The 22,598-nt window shown below is 36.5% G+C and overlaps 2 protein-coding genes across 2 annotated transcripts; one reads left to right on the top strand and one right to left on the bottom strand.

The window, feature by feature from the left end:
* The first annotated feature begins 3,282 nt into the window (after positions 1–3,282).
* Positions 3,283–7,410, top strand: LOC129274216 (cilia- and flagella-associated protein 90-like). The gene is made up of 4 exons (XM_054911055.2): positions 3,283–3,378; positions 4,127–4,261; positions 5,259–5,369; positions 6,187–7,410. Exons 1-4 carry the CDS (start codon positions 3,283–3,285, stop codon positions 6,358–6,360), a joined length of 516 nt encoding a protein of 171 aa, XP_054767030.2. The 3' UTR covers positions 6,361–7,410.
* Positions 7,411–7,491: 81 nt separating this feature from the next.
* Positions 7,492–21,955, bottom strand: LOC129275174 (bifunctional coenzyme A synthase-like). Its single transcript, XM_064108601.1, has 10 exons — positions 21,894–21,955; positions 19,516–19,831; positions 18,701–19,090; positions 17,189–17,409; positions 16,340–16,471; positions 15,448–15,634; positions 14,583–14,732; positions 13,682–13,779; positions 12,973–13,119; positions 7,492–12,360 (listed from the first exon to the last, which is right to left on the bottom strand). The coding sequence occupies exons 2-10, from the start codon at positions 19,802–19,804 to the stop codon at positions 12,289–12,291; spliced, it is 1,686 nt and encodes a 561-aa protein (XP_063964671.1). The 5' UTR covers positions 19,805–19,831; positions 21,894–21,955; the 3' UTR covers positions 7,492–12,288.
* Between the last annotated feature and the right edge of the window lie 643 nt (positions 21,956–22,598).

Genomic DNA, 22,598 nt, shown 5'->3' with positions numbered 1-22,598 from the left:
TCCAGCTTGTCACGTGACAAAGGGTTAGCTGACTCCTTTACCTCTTTATTTTATTTTGTCATGTGATGATGAAGGGTTCCATGAAAATTATTTAATCAGTTCATCTATCTATTTATCTATCTATCTTCATCTATTTATCTACACTCTTAAAACGTTGGGCTACATACTGTGCACACAACGATTGGTTAAAAATTACCCAGAATCGGATAAAGTTTTAATCAGTTGTTGTGTTGTGTCTATGTTGTGTCTAATCTATCTTTCTATCTATTTATCTATATCTATCTATCTATATATCGCTCACTGGACACAGGAAGCTACAGATGATTATCCGTAATAATTCACCGTATCATAAAGTTGTAGCAAATATATGATATGGATTGTCAATCAATAATTCAAGATGCATATATTCACTAGTGATGATGATGAAAGACAGAGACATACTCTCATATACCATTTATACTGTAACAAAGATCTCTTAGATTTGTTTATTAGCCCAAATCACCTTTTTTCGTTACCAATATTTTTGATCAGAAGAAGATATGACGATTGAGAAGAAAACCCGAGTTGTACACTGAATCAGTCGTTACTATGTCAGGTTCAATCTTGCAAACTTTCTTTTTAACCAAGACATCTTTGTTAATGGGATATCTCGTAAACTCCAAAATACAATGGTGGTTCAAAATAATCAAACTTCCGATAAAATGGCAAAATAGTAATGAAATATACAGAATGTCCTGTGGGGGTAAAAAATCGTGTTAAAAATCAATTAGAAATTTTCTTATATTTTATTTTTTGCTTTAAGTTAGTTTAAGCCTACTTCTGAAATTTACCACTTGCTTTTCCTTTCACCCAAGTTTGTAGCCCTTCTTATTTATATTTAACCAAATAATTTTCATAGTTGTGGGAACCAATGGCATTACGGCTTTCAAGAAATATTCTCCATTGCACTTTAAGGCGGGCTAGCCTTAATGCTCTTAATCACAAGTGGATGTCAATTAGCGCATATAATATCACAGACATGATTATTCTAATGAAGCCTAATGAACACGATGCACTTACTTCTAATTGAATCATTATAAAGGTTTATGTGTACTTTTACGGGAATAATGGACGCAGTATATATAATTTCAACTATTTTTATGAGGTATATGATTTGATTTGATTTTATACTGTCTCTCAGATGTGTATTCAGAATTCTATTATAAAGGATAATGTTTCACTCTCTGCAGAGCGATTGTTATCAAAATGAGGTCAACATTTGAATGAGAAGTCGAATATGATAGCCTTTTTAAATATTATCTGTGAAATCATCCCTAGCCATGATCTTACATCTGTACATTCACTTCCGATTATTTTTAAACAAATGCGTGTACATGTTTGCCTTCAAAAGCAAAGCTGTTTAAGACGTTCCCGATCTTATAACTATGACTCTATAATATTGCCTAAAAATAAGGTAAAGTTTCCTTCCATGATCACGTGAAAACAAAATATCTATCAAATTCGAAATTCTAGGCAAATTCATCGACGATGGCATGATAGATGAGAGAAATTATTTCTTGTACAACAGTCAAGTAGCGCAGACAATGAATAAAACATTTTCATTTTGTTCATCTATCAATTTCAGACATTCAACCACTGGCTTAATAGGGGATCAACTCAAGTATCGTAGGAGTGTTGGTGTGCTATCGGGAGGGGAGGGGGTGTATTTGTTTGATGGACAAGTGAGATATTGTTAGGTATATACACCGAACAAAAAATAAGGAGGAAATAACGTCTTATTTCTTTGTCATTTTCGTACATTTTTATTCATTCGTCTTACACTCAGTTTCTTTATTTAGTCTCCCTCCATCATATACCCCATTTTCTCTCCCTCTCTCTTTCCTTCTCCTCCCACTCTCTCTTACATTTTAGTTCTCTTTCTTACTCGTACACACCCACTGTCCATTAATTTAATTTGAATACTGCTTCACCACCCTCATTCCGTCTTCATCATCCTCCTTCCCCCCCCCTTCTTCAACATGTGATAAAAAAATATCGCCAATTATGTTCTGCTTATGGCTAGCATTAAGCCTTACCATGAACATGATGAAGTGAGCGAGCATTCCCCTGAGAGTATTAGACAAGGGCGTTATGAATATTTATTCCAGGCATCTATAGTGGACATTATGACAATGAATAGGTGGGATAATATTAAGTGTCGGAAAAGCAACGTTTTCTTCCCCTCCTTCTCCGCCTCCTTCTTTTTCTTCTTCCCCTTCTTATCCTTATACTACCAAGTTTTTCTCTACCAAAGGATCAAGTATAGCCCCTTTTGTTTTATTGAATTACACGGGAATTTAAGGACGTATATGACCATTGCGTCTTTTTTGTGCCCCTCTTTCCCTTTCCCATATTTTCTCCTCTGTCCTTTTTATCTACTCCTTGAATATCATAAGGACATTACCTACCCCCCCCCCCCCCCCGGGCCCCCCCCCCTCCCGTTTCGCCACCCCTGCACCAATCTATTCAATATTTTGACCCAGTTCTTAAAATTCTGATTTATTTATTATTTTATTCATTATATTTATTAATTTTTGCATCTGCTTATTAAGTACAGCTGTGTTTGACGTTTCTAGTCAAAGCGATGAAAATGGTGCAGTAAATGGATCGGTGGTCAATTTATGAACCAATTATTTTCAGCCTGGTCAGTGTTAAACTGAATGATCTATATATAAGATGGGTCCCGTATCACAATCAGTTTTCTGTCATTGTCAGCAACCGTTGCCCCTGGCGGGGGGGGGGGGCAGTAATGGCTGAACCCCCATGCTTTTGAATTGCATATTTTTTACCATGTCTTAACAGTGCTAACTGCATGCTGATATAGGAAAAGGTTTATGACATAGACTGAAATTGCTGGTGGTTGTTTTTTTCTTCCTCTTTCTATTTCTTCTTTATTCTCTTCCCCTAAACCTTCGGTTCTCATATTTTGTTTTTCTTCATTGGATGAGCTTCGTCTAGTCTCATGTACTCGCGCATGCGTAATAAATATATGCTGTGACGCCACAAAGACAATAGGAGTCTGCAGGTGGATGCATACAGTATTTCGCGCACTTCATTGTGACGTAAAATATTTCCCGCGTAACCATGGGCTTACAAACCCGAGACACATACCTCGGGTTTACAGATCTATATATACTTCAATTATAAAAAAAAAAAAAAGGATAGCAGCTGTTTTTACGATTAATCAACGCCGCATATAATATTTTGAGATTGAAACAATAGTTAAATTATCAGCTCTTTAGGATGTCTTATCCTGGTGAAGGAAATGGAATGTCAAATTATGGACTAAGCCATCAGACCCCAGAGCAACAAAAACTCCTTTGGGTCGAAATAGTCGGTGTGAGTCTTCACTCAACCTTTCTAATAACTCTCTTCTTTTTAATTCGTTGCTTTTAGTATATTTTCTCCAGAATTTCATGTTCGATCCCGTACATGTGCACTATTATAATTTATTATTTCTATGACTATTTCAATATTGTTTACGTTTTGCTTGGATTTATTCAAATAAACTTACGCATGTATTCTTTGTCGTTGATATTGTACGTTCCTGCTATACAATGATTAGACCCTCGTTTTCTTGTTTGCCTTCTTTATTTTCAAATATAAATAAAATGAATTCAGTTGAATCACCGATGTGTGAAAATCCGGGGAGCGTTCCATGGAGAGGACTTCTCGGAAGATATATCCGACAGTTACCATGGTAACATTGCCTCTCAGCCAATCAAAACCAATAAAACTTGTCGGATCTGACAACTTGTCGGACAAAAATATTGATGACACTCCCCCGAAAAACCTCTTTTAACGTGCTTTAACATGGCATACATTCGAATGAAAAAACTTCACAAACAGTATCAACATTTTTGTCAGACAAGCTGTTGGATCTGACAATTTTCCTTGATTTTCATTGGCCATGTTGGCTGATAAGCTTTGTTTCTATCTGTCGGACCATGGAAGTGGGAGTTAGTTGGACTATTTATATCATCGTGCCATATTATGAATATATATTTTCTTATGTTGCACCTTGCCATGATTATACATTGTCCAAAATTATGTGAATATAATTGCTTTTGTAAAATTCTTATCGTAGCGAGAGCAGCGAATCAAGAAGAGTCATATAGCTATCAAAGGAGATACATCAGGGGTATGGAAGGGAAGCGGAAATCATAAGACTTTCAATGAGAAAGGAGAGGAAGAAATCACTTACTTCAACAATCATAAACAGGTTAGATAAAATTATGTTACTCTCTCGCATGCTAAATCATAATTTTCGTATCTGTTCTGATGTCCAATGGACTCCATGACTCAGATGCATGTTTTTAAGTACAGTACATAATGTACCTCCATGGTTGAACGAGTTTTCCGTACTTTGAATATTCGTTAGGCATTTTCGATGATATGAGAACTGTATTTGCTGGTGAGAGCAGGGCCCTGAGAACGATTTTTTTTACTTGGGGTGCTGATGTAACTTTGTAAGCAAAAAAAAAAGTTTAGGTTTTCACCACAAAATGGAGATCAAATTTGAAAAGCAAAAAAAAAAAAGATTTTCAATACAAAATGGAGATGAAAGTGGTCCTGAAAATTTTGAAAAGCTAAAATATAAAGGGGGGTTTCACTACAAAATGAAGGTGATTTTGGTTACATTTTTAATTTTTTACACATCTTCCAGGGTACCTGGGGGTGCTTCACATATGGAGAATAATACAAATAGCACCCCAAGGAATTTGTTGGGGCGCTTCAGCACCCCGCTTCCCAGGGCCATGGGTGAGAGGTTGAATTTCCCATACAGGTGAGGTGGGTGCATGATAGTTACATATCAAAGGCTATGCCCCTTCTTCTCTGAATTTGCCATGTTGAAGGATATCTCATCCCTAAAGATTATTTGATATAAAATTCACATTCGTTACTAATGACAAGAAAACATATGGCTTACATCATCCACTTTCTAATGGGGGGAGGGGGGGGGCGAGTGGAGAAACGGATGAGCACAATGGCCCGTGGAAACTAATGAAGTAAAGATTACAGTAATATTATTTATCTTTTTTGTTTTTATTTTAAGTTTATCCATATCCATTAATTTCTTTCTTTCTGGATGCATCGAGGGGGTGGGATGTAGGGTATTGACTTAACGCTAGAACAAGACCCAGGTCTTGATTATGACTAATTACTTGATTCATTTACATGCATTTTGTGCTAATTTCTATATCTTAACTTTTCTTCAGCACGAACCACACTCGACTTACGATCGTCTTTTCCACGTGAAGCATGGCTACCAGAGTAAGATACATAGAGATGATCGTGAACATACACGAGGACTCAATGTGCATGACGAGGTACACAATCTTATTATACATAATGAAGAGAAATAAGATAATGACGATGAATGCGACTGATTATGAAGATATCAAAAATGAGTTTATGATGTTGTGGTGGCGATGATGAGGAGGAGGGTAATGATGAAGATGATTAATGCTGCTGGTGATGATGATGATGTTGGTGATGATGAAGATGATTATGTTGATGATAATGGTGATGATGATGTTGGTGGTGATGATGATGATGATGATAATGGTGATGACGATGATGTTGGTGGTGATGATGATGATGATAATGGTGATGATGATGATAATGGTGATGATGATGTTGGTGATGATGATGATGGTGGTGATGATGATGGTGGTGGTGACGATGGTGATGATGATGATGATGATAATGGTGATGATGATGTTGGTGGTGATGATGATGATGATGATGATGATAATGGTGATGACGATGTTGGTGGTGATGATGACAATGGTGATGATGATAATGGTGATGATGATGGTGATGATGACGATGATAATGGTGATGATGGTGGTGGTAGTGATGATGATGATGATGGTGATGATGGTGGTGGTGGTGATGGTGATGATGATGATGATAATCTTCATTGAAGAGGGGTTGGGTTAGATTTTTAATAATCTTGCTAACCATTACCCCCAAACTGAATTGATATTAACTAAAGAGGGAAAAAGACAGAAGAAAAAGTTACATGGTTTTACTGAAAACGATTAATTTCAACCGTCTCTTCTACAAATCAATATATCAACCTTTCATATGTTTATGTAAAAGTATTATGTCATCTTCATATAATCTCCACCTTAATCTTAGGAATCCGCTAAAGCCGTTCCAGCTCTCTCCTCTTCAGCATACGGCCATCGACCCCCTTTTGAGAAGACGACACGCAAGCACGCCCGCATCGAGCGAGTAATGAAAGGATTTTACCGTCACCGCGGAACAAATCTACCCGAATATGCAACGGAGGCCGAACATGAACACCATTAAAACCAATGATGTTAACACACACGTGGAGATTAAGGAATGGATAGCAATTAATTAAGGTCTCTCTTTCTATGACGAATCATAAACCTCCTTTTCACAAAAATAGAATGGATATGCTTTCCTTATAACAAAATGGAGGATAGAAATACATTTGTTTTTAAAGAAGAGAAATGTGACCTGGCCACCATCCCCCCTCAAAATAAACAAATTAATAGAAGTCTCGGTGAAATCTGGCGGACAATGGTAAGAAAAGGAGGTCACTAAATGGAGGATAGAAATACATTTGTTTTTAAAGAAGAGAAATGTGACCTGGCCACCACCCCCCCTCAAAATAAACAAATTAATAGAAGTCTCAGTGAAATCTGGCGGACAATGGTAAGAAAAGGAGGTCACTATCCAGAAAAATTAGAAGGCGAAGCGTTCCCCATTGCTTTCATATATCCAAACCTTTTAAAATAATGACTTATCAATTTAAAAAAAAATCATCATAATCATGATGGCAAACGAAGCTTTTGAGGCAATTGATGGAACAGATTTCATCCCAGACAAACAGCCATCAAACATTTCTTTCTATAATAATGTATAATAATGTAAGTTTTGATGGGGAGGGGTATTCTTTCTGTACAGTCTGGACCTTAATTATAGACATTGTGAAACCAACAATAAAATTTACATATTCAGACAATCTATTACATCATTGAATACTGTACACTGGGATGGGCGAAAGTGCCTTCATAAAATCTCAATCCTTTGAGTTATCTGGGGGAAAATCATAAATTGTATGCAACACATGTATGCATTCATTTTCATATCCCTGAGGCCAATTCCCATAAAGAATTACAACTACACTGTATGGTGACTTTGCCATTATTTCAACTACCATGGAAACCTTGATTGTGATTGGCTGCTGAGCCACGTTACCATGGTAGTTGCCATAGTAGCAATGTTATAGTTGCAAGCATTTATGAAATGGGCCCCTGGAATTACAGATGTTTCCTGGAGAAGCATAAAGCGGGTAAGGGGATAAGAATAGAAATAAAGTGACACATTAATTAATTGCATCTGTTAGGTTATTGTCTGCTAAAAACTGTTAACTCAATGACTAAAACAAATGACCAGTTGAGAGAGTGTGATAAACAATACACAAACAAATTAGGTTTATTTTCAATTGATTATATTCATATATATTTCATTTTATCATCTTCAGAATAAGTTGGTTTACAACATACAACCATTCCAAATTCTCTTTGAGAACAAATATCAAACTTTAGAAATTAACAAATTATTATGAATACTAGGATGACAGTATTACATATCAAAAATGCTGAGAGATAATGTAGCAATTTGCAAAAATATGTCTTGACTACCTGTAATTTGAAATCCAACTAGTAATAGCCTTATTAACTTTCATATGACAATTTAAAAAAAATGCTTTAACAGATTTCAATAAAAATCTACATGCATTTCCTAGCTCTATGTACTGATGAAACTGAAGCCTGAAATAACTTGGGAGATTTCATATTCTACGTTCTTCATCAAAAAGATTATTGCAAAGGAAAACAAGTTGCAAGTTGAAAAGTGAAACTACACTTTGCATCTGAAGTAGGTTATCACGCTGATGAAGATCATATTGCACATTTGGTTTGAAACTCATAATCAAAACGATAATAACAAAGAAAAAATAAATGGCATTGTATAACATTATGCTGCAGCAATAATTGCTGTGCTTTTGAAATATGAATAAGCATTTTTTTATCCAAATTCTTTAATGCCTGACAATCAAATTGTGAGTTACACCATTCTCCTTTTCACAGAAGATAACAGACTTCAAAATACATAGAATAAGAAAAATCAATTCTTAAGAAAATAAAGAAAGTATACTATAATGAAAAAGAAAGTATATCATACTGACTAGGATTAAGAAGACAGAAACAATGGCAAATTCCAAGATTGCCAAACCTCAAGATCATGTTGCATGAGTCAAAGTATGAGTGCAATATGACCTCAGTAGTCAATATTTCTTATATTTGCAGAAGCCTAGTCGATAGAAAAGAATAAAACAGAATTAACAATATTACAAATATCAGAGTTAAACCCTGATTTCAGTTGAAACCTTGGCTAAAATAATGGTACAAGGAAGTAAAACAAATTAAACAAGAAAAAGGTTAAAAAAAACAAGTTGATAATTTAGTTAAACAAGTAACAAAGCTAGTGAAACAGGTGTTTATTTAGCATTCATTCAAACGTGACAAGATTGTGTGTTTGAATTTTAACAGACGTGTTATGTATCAATCAGATATGATCATTTACATCTGGGACCTACATTTAAAATCACCATCGAAGAGACGTGACACCTTAAACCTCTGCATCAATTTTTAACTTCCCCAATGTAGCTAGGATTACAGGCGCACGCCACAAAGTCAAAGTAGAGCCACTGTAATTTATCAAGATGACTTAGGTGTGAAAGTCTTAGAATTTGTGCAGTTTTCTTTCACTTACAAATGAAAAACATCTGCAACAGAAATTTGAAGTTAACCATCTCACATTTGAAAAATCTAAACATACCAATAGATAGGTGGGACATACTTGCTTGACTTAGTCAAAGTACTGAATACATTAATATTTTCTTGCATACGACAGACCTTGTAAAAACTACCATTCAAATAAATAAGGATGAAGCAGTCATACATTGTATAATTCATCACCATACCACAAAATAAGCCTTAATACAAAGTTCTCTACCAAGTTCAATATAGAGAGCTTCAAGTCCGAAGCAAAGTACACAATCCGACTATGACGCGATTTGTGAACAGCATAATGCTTCATACTAAAATAAGAATTTTGCTTTGCTGCAAGCATTGTGGTCAGAGTAAAGTCTAAATCTGCTTCAAGTTGCAGCCGATGATGATGTAATTACGATTTGACATTTATTTTGCTCACAATAGACTGGAATTTCAAGTATTCATACCACTATTCATACCTTTGATCATTTAGATATTATATGGTGGAATGTTCATAACAAATGCTATTACAATTTCTTTGAAAATCGCATCGTAGCAGATCGTGTAGTGTGTGCTGGGCTTTAGATTTCACAACCCAGTACATGATGAGGAATTAATCTTTTCTCCAAGTAACGGTGAGCTCTATTTCTTATTCATGCATAGTAAAGCTGATTTACCCAAATCACAAGATTCTGCCTCATGAATGAATGACAAATCTAAAGCTCCCCAATAAGAAGAGTATCTGAAGGAGAAATGGGTGACATATTCACAGGATCAACTCCTTCCATTAAACAACCTACAAGTACATGTTTCTTTAAAAAAAATCATGGAAAACTGACGCAAGCTGAAACATTGCATATGACCAAGCTCATCGCAAAAACTCTCTTCCCTACAACTTTTTTAAGTCATCAAAGTTCCAATACGCCTTACATCTCAAGGAATATCATACTTCACAAGTTCCTGGTACTAATAAAAAGTTTATTAAATTTTGGAATGCATGAGTAGTTAGGTAAATGAGTTGTATTGTTCTTTTAATACAATCCACTATTCATCGCTTCCGTACAACTTATTAGGCAGAGGGGAAACTCGCAGGTATGTACAGTATGTACTATTTATACTTTCATGAATAACAAAAGAAAAACTATGTACATGCACCAATTACCATCATCATTACATAGCTACATGTACCTGATATTACATTGTCTATGGTAAATATTGTCTATATAACCTTTTACATAGAAATAACAACACGGTAGGTTCTAGGATTTTCTCGTTTTTTCCAGAAAAAAATCAAGCTCCAATTTTTTTTTTTTAAATCTCCCATCATTTCATAGTGTTGTAACACAATAAATGACAATTACTTGCCAAATAAACATTAAACCATCCACTTTATCTGAATTAGGTGACTCGGGTAATCTATTTCTAAGTGAAATTATTGAAATAAGATGTCAATAGTTCATTATGAAATTTGAAGGACATATTAATGACAAATTTATCAGATGCAAGTTGGATCAAATGAGACTTTTTCTTATTAGCAAGGGTCTCAACCCTCAATTAAACTAGTGAATTCTCCTACAAGTACATGAATTATAAGCTATAACACTACAGTAAGGAACCTCAATTTTACGGCAGCATGAATATCAAGTAATTAACTTGAATTGGTAGAGAGTTTAAGTTTAGTAATTGTGCTTAAGTCGAAGTAGAATCATGCAGTGCTCAGAAATATTTATTTCTTAAAGTGCCTGATACCAATGCAGTTATAATTATGATTATTATGTTCTTTGAGTCTTGAAGATTTATATTTGAGATTTACACATAGTTTTGTCACTCTAGCAGCAACATATGCATTGCATAAGTTAAGGCACATTGAATATAATAGTATTTCCCATCACCGTAAATATAAATTTCTATACATTCAAATTTGTACAACCATAACATGACATGAAAATGACAAGAACTAGTCCACATATTACCAATTAATATACATGGATACTTCCAGCATGTACAGATACGATATTCAGTTTCAAAGCACCACAATTTAAAATTTACGGAATTCAAAAATTTCTTGCCAAGTTTATCAGACGCAATTAACTTCCAACAAATTCATTTAATAAGTTTTACATATCTTTTCAAAATTTGTAGAGACATGCACTTCTTGTGCATAATGAACATGACAATTATAGTCATGTGAATTCTTTTCCACATGACAAAGTTTAAAGTGGTGTCTGTGTCATACATCATCACACTGACTTATTGCATGTTTTACATGGAGCTCCATGGTAATTTCATTACTCATTACAGCATCATATAATATTATTCATTTTCAAATGTGTGCTCAGGAATACAGGTATTGTGATTTGTTACACGAAAACTCTCTTAAAAAATTAACACCAAATAGTTCTATGGAAATACAGGCGGGATGACTGTGTTTAATAGTCAACTATCATGGGAACATAGAGATATTTGACTTCAAAGGGACAATGTCATGTTTTGCATAGTCTGAGGCCCATAACACAAAACAATTTATTTCCAATTCGTCTAATGCCAATTCGTCCAATTGCCAATTCGTCTACTACCATTTGGTCTATTATCAGTTCGTCTACTAACCACATGGTCTACTTTCATTTAGTCTAATGCCATTCCGTCTAATAACCAGTCGGTCCGATAGCCATTTAGTCCATATACCATTTGGTCTAATTAAACTAAAGTGTTCATTGTGCAAAATGAATGAAAAGAAAATGGGTATAAGACCAACTGGTTATTAGATGAAATGGTAATAGACGAAATGGTGATTAGACGAAGTGATGATTGGACCAAATGGTTGTTAGACGAAATGTTGATGGACGGAATGGCATTAGACTAAATGAAGGTAGACCATGTGGTGTGTGGACGAGTTGGCAGTGAACGAATTGGCAAATTTATCCACAAAACTTAGCAATGATCGTAGAACATTTTTCTACAATCGATTCCATTGACTTCAATGTACAATTGATCGTGAAAGTCAAGTGTACTATTAATTCCTAACCTTTGTGTTAAGGGACCCAGGTCTGTAAAATTGGCTCGATTTATACAGAAAGTCAAATAATGCAGCCTTAACTGTGTTCAAGTGAGATGTTGGGTGCAATAAACAGATTTCAATAATAGTATTACAACAGAGAAATTTCCAATCAGACCTTTGAATGTTAACTCTGACAGAAGTTGCCTCTGACAAAGTCTGTATGTTTGAATGTTAACATGATCTTAAAGAGTTTGTTCAAGAGTTTGAACAACAAAAAAATACCTTGTTTCATCATGAACATTGTTGAGTTTCCTTCATTCGTTTCCACATCAATTGTTTACCCTCTTTGGTCCCTTGATAAAAGGAGCTCCCCTAAAGTAAGGATGAAAGTTTCTTCAACCTCAGCTATATAGGAGTTCAAAAAGGCTTGTTTCATAGCTTTGGTTGCTCAGGTTTACTACATTCCTGAATACGTGACTGGAGACCCGACCAAGCTCTCTCAACCTGAAAGAACAATATAGCTTGATGTTATAAGACTTAAAACAAAACAAAAGTAGAAACTGAATGGGCCCTTTAAAATGACAAGATATAAAATCAATATTTAGGATTGATGATATTTGCTACATGGTTTGCCATAGACCTACAATTGCAATCATTTTTTTGTTCTATTGAATTGGAACTTGGTGTAGTAGAGATAGAAAATGCCCCCTGATGCTTAATTGGAAGAATTATTTTTTGTTTGAAATGTCTACCCTTCCCTTCCTGTGTCCACTCTGTGACATCAATATCCATGGAAGTTGAAACTTTGTGCAGATGTTGGGTTTGGAAGAAGTGGTGGGCTGGTGGGCGAATCCAAATATGGTACGTTGGTATGGGCATGTGCTGAGGAAGGATGGCGAACATGTGTTGAGAAGGGCTTTTGAGATCGAGGAGGGTGGTTCGAGGAGGAGGGGACGGCCAGAGACAAAATGGAAGAAGTTGAGGAGAGTAGGAAGGTTGGGTCGAGGATGCAATAATTCATGCAAAGTGGACAGAGGAGATGAAGGTGATTAAAACAAATTTGAAACCTTGAACTACAGACTGACTAGTCAAGGTGTTTACCTCCGATCAACATACCTGTTTCTGTGTGATTTCTGGTTCCCAGATAGTACAAAGGACTACATTGCTCCTAGCGATTCTTTCCTCATTGGTCATCTGAGATTCTATCCTCTGTAGAGCCCTCTCTTCCACAAGACCATCCCGATCCATGATCCGCTGTACTGCCTGCCAGACATAGCAACAGATAAGAGCAATGGTTCAATGAAGCTCATTTATTTCATTCAACTGCCAAGATACTAATATTGCAGCCTAAAGTCATCGCCAAGGCGCAATAGCTCAGTCGGTAAAGCAGGGGTTTCGGATTCCGGTGACCCAGGTTCGATTCTTTCTTGGTGCGCCAGTGCCCTTTGGTAAGGCATTAATCCTCATCACCAGGTCCCTCAGAGAGGACCTTAAGCCGTCAGTCCTCTGGTTACTTGCTTAAAAGCATTCATGCTTTCATAGCAATCAGGGAAAAAATCACCACCAACATACCAAAATTTGACGTCAGTCCTAGGCCACCACATGAATTCTAGCATGCAATACACGAGACTATTTCTCATTATTCTTTACAAAATTCCAAACTCTTACACCCCATATTCATGCTTGGGTACATAATAATCAACAATTCTCAATTTCTTTTACATTTTAATGTCACAACAAGAAAAATATGATATTTATGATTTTGGATCCTTCATTCCTTCCCTTTCTTTGAATGAATAGATAAATTGTGAGATCTTTCATTTACCTCTGTCTTTGGAATAATACATGTCCATACTTCATGAGTGAATTGATCCCAGTCTGCTTCTAATAGTACTGCAGCATCTAGAATGCATACTGATTTACCTGTAGTTAAACAGAAAAGGTAGAGAATATGATATATTTGTAAAATTAATAGAGTTCCAGAATTGTATATAATATTGAGGGGAACAACAAAATTAAGCCTGCAGAAGAATAAAACTTTCCCAATTCTTTAGAAGTGGGGAATATGGCTTTAAGGGCTACACTTCTGATATTCCCCCAAACACTGCCAAGCAATATTACAATCATGTAGGTATAATATCATGAGTAATTCAAGCTAATTTTAAAGCAATTTCAATGCATCTTTTTATAATAATAATAATAATGGTATATTTACTCAGGGTAGCCACTTCAGTGTCAAAAACTGTTCTCACAGTGGGCCCTGCTATTATTATTACCCGGCTAAGCTAGGCTACCTATTTAGGTGCATACAGCTTTTATGTTGGTTTATCTGATTACATTCATTCAGGCGAATATTCAATCCTAGCTGAGTGATTGTAATATATTAATACCACACAAATGTCACCTCAGGCCTACACAGTAACTGCGTATATTTGAAAAACATACTAGTGCAGGACAAATTATGGATCAATGTTTTCCTATTCCCAATTCAGATTTGTAGTAGTGTGCAAAATTCAGCTTTTTATTCTGCAGCTGAACATCTCAATTCACAGTAAACATTAACATTTGGCCTAAGACTGTGTTATCTGCATGCTCATGCATGAAAAAAATCTTAAATTCCAGTTAAATTTCAATCTGCATTTGCAATATTTTTGCCAACAGATTTTGTAAAATAAATATGTCAAAAATTGTATTAGAAAAACATTAAGGATAGTGCTTATTCTTACCCTGTGTAGTATACTCATCAATCTGAGTTTGAGCTAGTCTTTGGATTGAGGGCCAAACTATTTTATTAAGAGCCTGTAGTCTAGCAGGGTTAGAGAATACTTTGGGTCCAAGTACTGCTCTGTTTATTCTACCATCTTCACCAAGTACATCTGCAAAAAAAAGGTTTATAGACAGAAGTTTTAATAATTTAATTTCATCAATACAACAAAATCTTTAAAGGAAACCAAAACCCTGAGAAGAAAAGCAATCTTATTGGAAAGAGTAAAACAGGAGGAACAGTTTAAAACAAGTTTCATCACAATTGGTTATGAAATAGGCAAGTTATGGATGTTTGAAAAGTATTATTGTACTTTCTATGGATATCCTTAAATTGACAAACATGCTTCAAAATAGCTGATTTTGTGGACAACCCTCCATTGTTCCTCTCATTTTACTTTTTCCAATAAGATTGCTTCTCCTCTTGGGTATTGATTTCCTTTAAGCATTTTACAAATATTATTACCTTGGTCATTAGATCCTGACATGCCTGCCACAATGTATGAATTTTCTCCAATCCCTCCTAATCCTCCACTATTCTGAACCAAAATTCCTATAACAACCCTCAGTCTTAGCCAAATACACATATCATCTTTAAATAGGCAGGAATATTGAAAAACATACACACTGAATTGCTCAGGAATTCATGGAACCAATGTGAAAGCCAAGTGATGTTGGGTTTACCTTGACCAAACTCTACAATGATCTGTTGATGTGCTAGCATCCCTAGTTCGTACGCCTGATGACCTAACTTACCTTGTCCAAACTCTTCAATGATCTGGTGATGTGCTAGCATCCCTAGTTCATATGCACAATGACCTAACTTACCTTGACCAAACTCTTCAATGATTTGTTGATGTGCTAGCGTCCCTGGCTCGTATGCCCGATGACCTAATTTATCACAGTCTATGATGGCTGCACCAAGGCCCTCAAGCCTTCTACACACCGATGACTTCCCACTGGCAATACCACCCGTTAGACCAATGATGTATGGAATGGGTTTCTCCCCTACGATCTGCAAAGTATAAAGAAAAGATTATACAGTGCATATTGGCAAATAGGTTATCCATTTTAAGAAGGTTGCTCCCTTCCTATTACAAATGAATTTGACACTGTTATGAAAGAAGAACTCTTCAGCTCTTCATTGATACCTTACTCAAAACTCTGATGTCCAAACCGACCAAATAAATTGATCTGTAAGACAACAAAACACAGATTCCATTTATTCAAAGTTTCTGGAAATGGATGAAGAGCTGAAACAAATGATGAATAATTTCATGCACACCACACATGGCTTACTATTTTGTCACTCAACATGGCAAAGTTGCAAAGAAATTTTGAAGGTTACAAAAGTTTTGAAATATCAGGCTTCTTCAATAGGCTCTAAAATTGGTTTTTAAGTTATAATGCATAATGATGCTATTTACTTCCTTGATAGCATAATACTGAAAGACGATTTTTTGGGGGGCAAGGCCACTTTTCAAATGAGCACATTTTTCAACTACAGCACAAAATCAAGATATTAACAGCGCTTATAAAATATTCAAGGAGGCCAGCAAAAGGGCTTATTGAAGCCAGTCAAAATGGTTGGCCTGAGATAAGATTAAGCCCTGGTGATATTGATCCAAACACAAGCCTTACTTCAAGTTGTTATTGCCTCAACATCAACACCGTCGATCTATATCATACTAATCATACTAATTTTAAGGAATTTACAAACCTTTATTGGTTTTAGGAGCTTGCCAAGCAGTCTAGCTCTGGTGGAAGATGAACTGACTTTGGCTTCTTCATGTTTAGCATGGTTCTGATCTGGTACAATATCAATTGAATGAACGGCAAGCTCAGACATATTCTGCAAGGAAAGATAGAAAGACCTGAAATGAACATTCATAATCAACACTTAATTGAGGAAAAGGTAGTCTTTCACTCTTCAGATATGGGGAATGTGTATTCAATTGAAGCAGATTCTTATTTCTTTATTCCCTTTTGTTTTTATTGCATACTTAGATAATGGTTAGTCAAGTCCTTTAAAACTGACATCACTGCACTGATATTTGCACATTTTCCACTCCCTGGGTGAGTATTCAAGCAAAGCACTAACTACACTGAGCAGAGTTCCTTGACTCTAAAGCAGGGAAATTCCATTAAATAATCAACCGTTTTGTACGACCGGGTCCTACCCCCATTTTTCTCAATTCTTACTTCACTTCATGATCTGACCATTACAGACTGACAAAAGAACAAGAAATCAGAGAGTGAAAATTTCATGAAGGTCCCACAAACGTGGGGTTGGACGTACATATTTTATGGAATTGCTCAGCATTCATAAAATTTGCAATAGCGTTTCATACGCAAGTATTTTCATTATGAGCACCACACACCATACACTGTCCCGGCAAAACACATTTGGAAATGTCCACAATTTTGACTGCCTCGGAAAGAGCAAACGATTCTTCACCAACATAGAAAAAGAAAATGCAGGCATTTGTGTATGTAGAAGAGAGTCATAACTTTTTTCATGGAATCCGACGGTACATAACTGAAGACGACAAACAAAAATTGAATATACCTTTTCAACCCTACGTTTATTGACACTGTCTCCTCCCTTCCTTGTCTCCTCACTAACAACAATGCATTCTATATCAGGGACGACGATACTAGGACCGAATGGATCTGTGATTGGTACGACTGCTTCACTGTGTAGTAAACAAGGCTTCACGTCTTTGATAAACCCAGTGACATCTTCCAAACGTTGTTTAAGAGGTAGGATAAGCTCCATTAAGGTTTTCTCTATTAATGAAAAAAAAATTCAATATTGGATATTTCAGTATGTATTAACAGTGATTAGTACTTGTAGTTGATTGCATAGTAAACAAGACTTCATATTTTGTATGAAAACTCTGAACCAAGTGTCTTAAAAGATAGGTTAAAACTGGAAATAATCATATTGAAATTTTTATGTCGCTCAGAAGATTCACAGTACTTCCTTCTGGCCCATCACTTAATTTTCACCTGGGCAGAGAGTGGAAGATGCCTATCAGTGTTGAGTGTCTTAAGACGGCAGTGATTGTGTCTTGTGTCCATGGCCGTGGGGGGGGACTTGAAAGCGGGGAGCAAAGTGACCAAGCTTGTCGTAAGTGTGCCTTTGCATTTTCAAAAGTGAAAATGAATTATTTTGTGCACACTTTTGGTGAATTTTGTGAACATTTTAAGTAAAAAAGTGTTAAGCTTTCAAAAAAAAAATGGGGGGCAACTGCCCATCACTACCCCTCCCCACTGTGTAAGGCCACATTTGTGTCTGATCTCTGTCTTGGCCTTAATGTCTTGGTCTCCATTTCATGTGACTGTGGCAAAGACATAGATCTGCAAGACACTGAAAAGGTATTCAATTTGGGCAAGTATATTCCTAAAGTTCTTGCATTAGCAACAATCACAGAAAGAGTGAAATATAATGCATTGCGACAATTAAGAGTGGCTGTTGATTAAAGGTCAAGGCTGACTTGAATAAATAGAGAAAACTCAAACTAGCATAGTGCTGAAAATTTCATCAAAATTGGATGTAAAATAAGAAAGTAATGACATTTTAAAGTTTTGCTTATTTTTCACAAAACAGTGATATGCACAACTAGGTGAGTCAGTCAATGATGTCCATCACTCACTATTTCTTTTGTTTTTTATTGTTTGAATGATACAATATTTCATTTTTTTATAGATTTGACAATAAGGACCAACTTGACTGAACCATATAGTATTAAACGATGCTAATTCCACATGTTCAGGGAGGAATTAAAAGTTGCATCACTTGACAATGAGGAGAAAATTAGAATATAAAATATATTATAAAATACAACAGAAATAGTGAGTGGATGACATCATAGTCTCCTCATTTGCATACCAGCCAGGATGTGCATATAACTGTTTTGTGAAATTAAGCGAAACTTTAAAATGTCATAACTTTCTTATTTTACATCCGACTTTGATGAAATTTTCAGTGTTATGCTTGTTGGATTTTTCTCTTTTTATTCAAATCAACTTTTTGTTGGGGTGGACTTGTCCTTTAAAACATTGAAATGTTGCTTACTTTCAAGCATTGGGCCATCAGTAACTCCAACTGTGATCTTCTCTGTTGCCCTTAACGCTGACTCTGCTAACAGTATCTTGTGGCCTGCATGCAGCCTGTCGAAGGTTCCACCAAGACAAACATGTCTGTATGTCTTGAATACACTGTCTCCTTGACCTTGTATTGCCATTTTTGCTTCTGTCCCTGAGGATGTGACCAGTCTTGCAGTTGATCCAGCTGTGTTAGAACTTGTCTCATCAGTTGAAGGTGAGGTAAAGAGTTTTTCCACTGGAGGCTCTGGAGGGATGACGATCCACTGTGACAAGTGCCTTAGGATCTGATCTGATGGCAGAAGACTGTCTGTCATCACCAGCTGAGGGGAGGAGCTGAGAAGCTGAGGGCAGCTCGGTACTGTGAATTTAGAAATGGAATATCTCAATAAAACGCATGTCCAACACATTATTGTCAACTTTTAGAAAAATACTGAATTTAAATAGTCTTCGATTTGATATTTCTCAAAGCATTATCTTTATTTTACAATTAGAGGAATTAATCAACTGCTAGCATAATCATATTGAAGCAACAATAGAAATAAATAGACAAACAGGCCACATTATCTTCACATCCACTCAGCCCCACCCCCACCATCAATCCAGCCAAATCTTTAGAATTACTTCCACAATTTTTCTGCCTGTATTCAGAAGAATCTGAAGACTGTTCTGTTCAAGAGTTTTTGAGCTACGTACCACTGAAACCACTAGAATGTGTCAGAATGAAATAATGAATTGATTGAATCATATTGTATCTTTAAAAATGTAGGGAATGAAATCATTCACCTGAAGGAGGGATGGCCAAGTTGCTTGAGATATTACTGAGTAGAATCCTGACATCAAGAGAATGGTGGGAGTTCCCAGAGTAGGAGTAAACCTGTGTGATGAGACTGGCAAGCTCCTTCGAGACAGGGAACGGCAGAGAGGAACCACTCTCTGTGATTTCTAGTCCAGGTTGAATTTGGACATAGAGGACTCGTTGTATGCTCTTTGCTGCACTAGATAGGATGATCTGAATGCGTTGACGGAGCTGATTTAACGGAGCAGTAAGAAGAAGGATGCCTGTCTGAGCCATTTTCTTAACTCAGCACTGCCAAGTAACCTTAAGATAAACAAAATATGAAAAATCATTCCAATCATTTCTTCAGTTCATCAATATCATGAAAATGTCAACATGTTAAATGAAATGTGGGTGACAGACTGACAGTGTTATGATTCAGGTCATTTATGAAAATACTGAGTAGACTAAGAGTGTAAGAGTGATGTAAAGGCAAAGTCATGACATTGTTCAAAGTCTATGGCATCATAAGCAGAATAATCTTCAAATATTATCTAATTAATCGAACATCTGAATTTCAGCCACATTTGGCATTGGGACCAGCTATAGATAAATCTCAGCCTCGATCTACATGTTGACATCAAGCTGGCGCGCTGCTTCCAAATCCTTCAAAGACCTTCAATCAAAAAGATTGATTTTATCGCCATCTTTTCTTTACTCGTTGAAATGGGAACCAGCATGGAAAATTCTCAATAGAGTTCAAGCTGGTTCCCATTTTGAAGAGTAGAGTAACCTAGTTTACTAGTGAGATTTATTTTGTCAGTGACGATTCTGAGAGATAAATCTCACCAGTAAGCTGTCTTTATTTATAGGTGGAAATGGGAACTTGCGTGTATAATTCCGGAAAATTTTCCATATATAGCTGGTTCTCATTTTGAAGAGTAGATATAAAGACAGATTACTAATGAGATTTACTTCATCAGTGATGATTCTGACAAAATAAATTTCACTAGTGAACTGTCTTTAGATCTATATCTAACTCATGAAAATGGGAACCAGCATACAATTCTGGAGAATTTTCAATAGCTGGTTCCGATTTTCACGAGTAGATATAAGTTTGTTAAAATGATTCATCTCCATATATATCTTTTTTTTCTTCTTCTAGAAACAGTACAGGCCACCGTCTGGAGATCTCCCGCCGAGACCCTGTGTCTCCCGCATAAGTTGTATTTTCTCCCGCTTTAAATGATCTTTCTCCCGCACAAACACCTTTTTAAAAACCGGAATTAAATTTTCATATCCAAGCCGATATTCAAGTTCAAGACTTAAGTAGAGCGTCAACGCTGCGCGCGATTTCGCCCATTGGCACGCCCCGCTATGGCGTTTGGAGCAATCTTACTCCAGAGATCATCAAGTATTGAGACAAGATGGATGGATATGTCAATTTTAAGGCCGTGAGGTAGTATGTCTTCACTGGTTGATACGGATAAAGGTAGGCCTATCACAAAAACGTATGATTTTGTAGATGCTTATCAATTAAAAAAAAAACGAAAAGTTCTCTCCTTCTACCCCCGTCTCGATCGGCCATTTTTGTTAAAAATCGTAACAAAAATGGCCGATCGAGACTGGGGTAGAAGGAGAGAACTTTTCGTTTTTTGAGGTTCCAGTCTGTGCCCAGATGTCAGGAAACTGCCACTCGTTAGAACTTCATCCGTATAATCGTGGTAATTGTATACTTTCTGTTTTCACAATTCATTTGGAGAAATATTTAGACCATAAATCACCCTAGTCCCGTGAGTATGGTCAAATAAACGGTAAGCCCCTGGGCTCCCGCCCGCTGCGCTGCGCGGGCGGGAGCTCCCTGGGTTAACACGAGAAGAGACTTCAACATGTTCAAGAGAGGCGACTTATTTAAATTCAGGATAAGCCCAAGGCCAAAATCATGCGCTATTATCGCCTATAATTTATGACTGAGCCTGAGGTCAATAATGTTATGTTTTGACCTCATGCCAAGACAAGACTAAGGAGCGCCTGCGCTAGGCCCTAGCCTGGAGATGCCCAGGCCCAGCGCATTGAGAGCCAGCCGCGGGCCCAGCTGCGGCCGGCCCAAGCCAAGGCGCCCGGCCCGGGTCTCCGCCCTCGTCTATCGTTCCAGTCCACACTGGCACTGCCGCGCCACTGCACTGCCACTGGCACTGGCACTGGCGTTGCAACAGTCCCCAACAGTCACACACACACCCAATAACCGTTTCCAGCCCAAAACCGTCATCAATAGCCAACCAACAATTTTCTAAACATCTCATGGTTTGCCATTCTATTTGAATTGATTATTCATTTTCAGTTATTCTGCAGTAAACAATGTCAATAAGAAAATACTAGTACTTACCTCACGAATTGAGCCGACTTTCAAGTTTCACGTCTTTGATTTACCGTATTTTCCAACCTTCAAACAAAAAATGAAAAGGGGGAAAAAGGATGTCAGAAAAGTGAATACATGTACATGTACCCGCAGCGCCGAGACCCGCCCCTATTTTTTATTTCTAAAATAAAAATGCGCATCCCTCGTCAAGTCAAGCTTGAGTGAACATGCATAAAAGATCATCATACATAACATGTACACAAGTTTTCGCTTAATTTGCCGTCGAAAACTCTGTGGTGAGTGAAGTAGGCCCTTATAGTAATTATAACTTGCCATCAAAATCCCGGATCAAAATACACTATATAAGGCTTACAATTATGATTGCTTTATTAATGTAGATACTAGATGTTATTATTTTTGCATGTTAACTGTTTTTGTTTTTATTTACAGTATATCTATCAGAATTTTAAAGAGATTTGATCATTTTATGTATAACAAGTTAGTTTTAAAAACATTCTCACAGTGTAACTGTAAATCAAAGAATCGATGAAAGTTCGATGTGTGAGTATAGGCCTATAATGTTTTTTGGTATGCATCTTGAACAAGATATGCATAATCATATAAACAAGCCATGTGAGGACGTAGGCAGTGGCGTACCAAGAATTCTCCACAGGGGGGGGGGGCAAATTCGTCAGCCAAAAAATTTGACAAGCAAAAAAAAAAAAGGTCTTC

The sequence above is a fragment of the Lytechinus pictus genome, chromosome 13 (genome assembly GCF_037042905.1).
Source record: "Lytechinus pictus isolate F3 Inbred chromosome 13, Lp3.0, whole genome shotgun sequence".
Lineage (NCBI taxonomy): Eukaryota > Metazoa > Echinodermata > Echinoidea > Temnopleuroida > Toxopneustidae > Lytechinus > Lytechinus pictus.
Note: the sequence above shows the minus strand (reverse complement) of the source record. Positions and strands in the feature narration are given on the sequence as shown.

Coding starts and splice junctions, on each gene's coding strand:
- LOC129274216 (XM_054911055.2), top strand. CDS start 3,283: ATGTCTTATCCTGGTGAAGGAAATGGAATGTCAAATTATGGACTAAGC. Junction 3,379..4,126: donor TTTGGGTCGAAATAGTCGGT/GTGAGTCTTCAC, acceptor TTCTTATCGTAG/CGAGAGCAGCGAATCAAGAA. Junction 5,370..6,186: donor GACTCAATGTGCATGACGAG/GTACACAATCTT, acceptor CCTTAATCTTAG/GAATCCGCTAAAGCCGTTCC.
- LOC129275174 (XM_064108601.1), bottom strand. CDS start 19,804: ATGGCTCAGACAGGCATCCTTCTTCTTACTGCTCCGTTAAATCAGCTC. Junction 13,780..14,582: donor TGATGAGTATACTACACAGG/GTAAGAATAAGC, acceptor GTTTAACTACAG/GTAAATCAGTATGCATTCTA. Junction 12,361..12,972: donor CAGAAATCACACAGAAACAG/GTATGTTGATCG, acceptor TTGTTCTTTCAG/GTTGAGAGAGCTTGGTCGGG.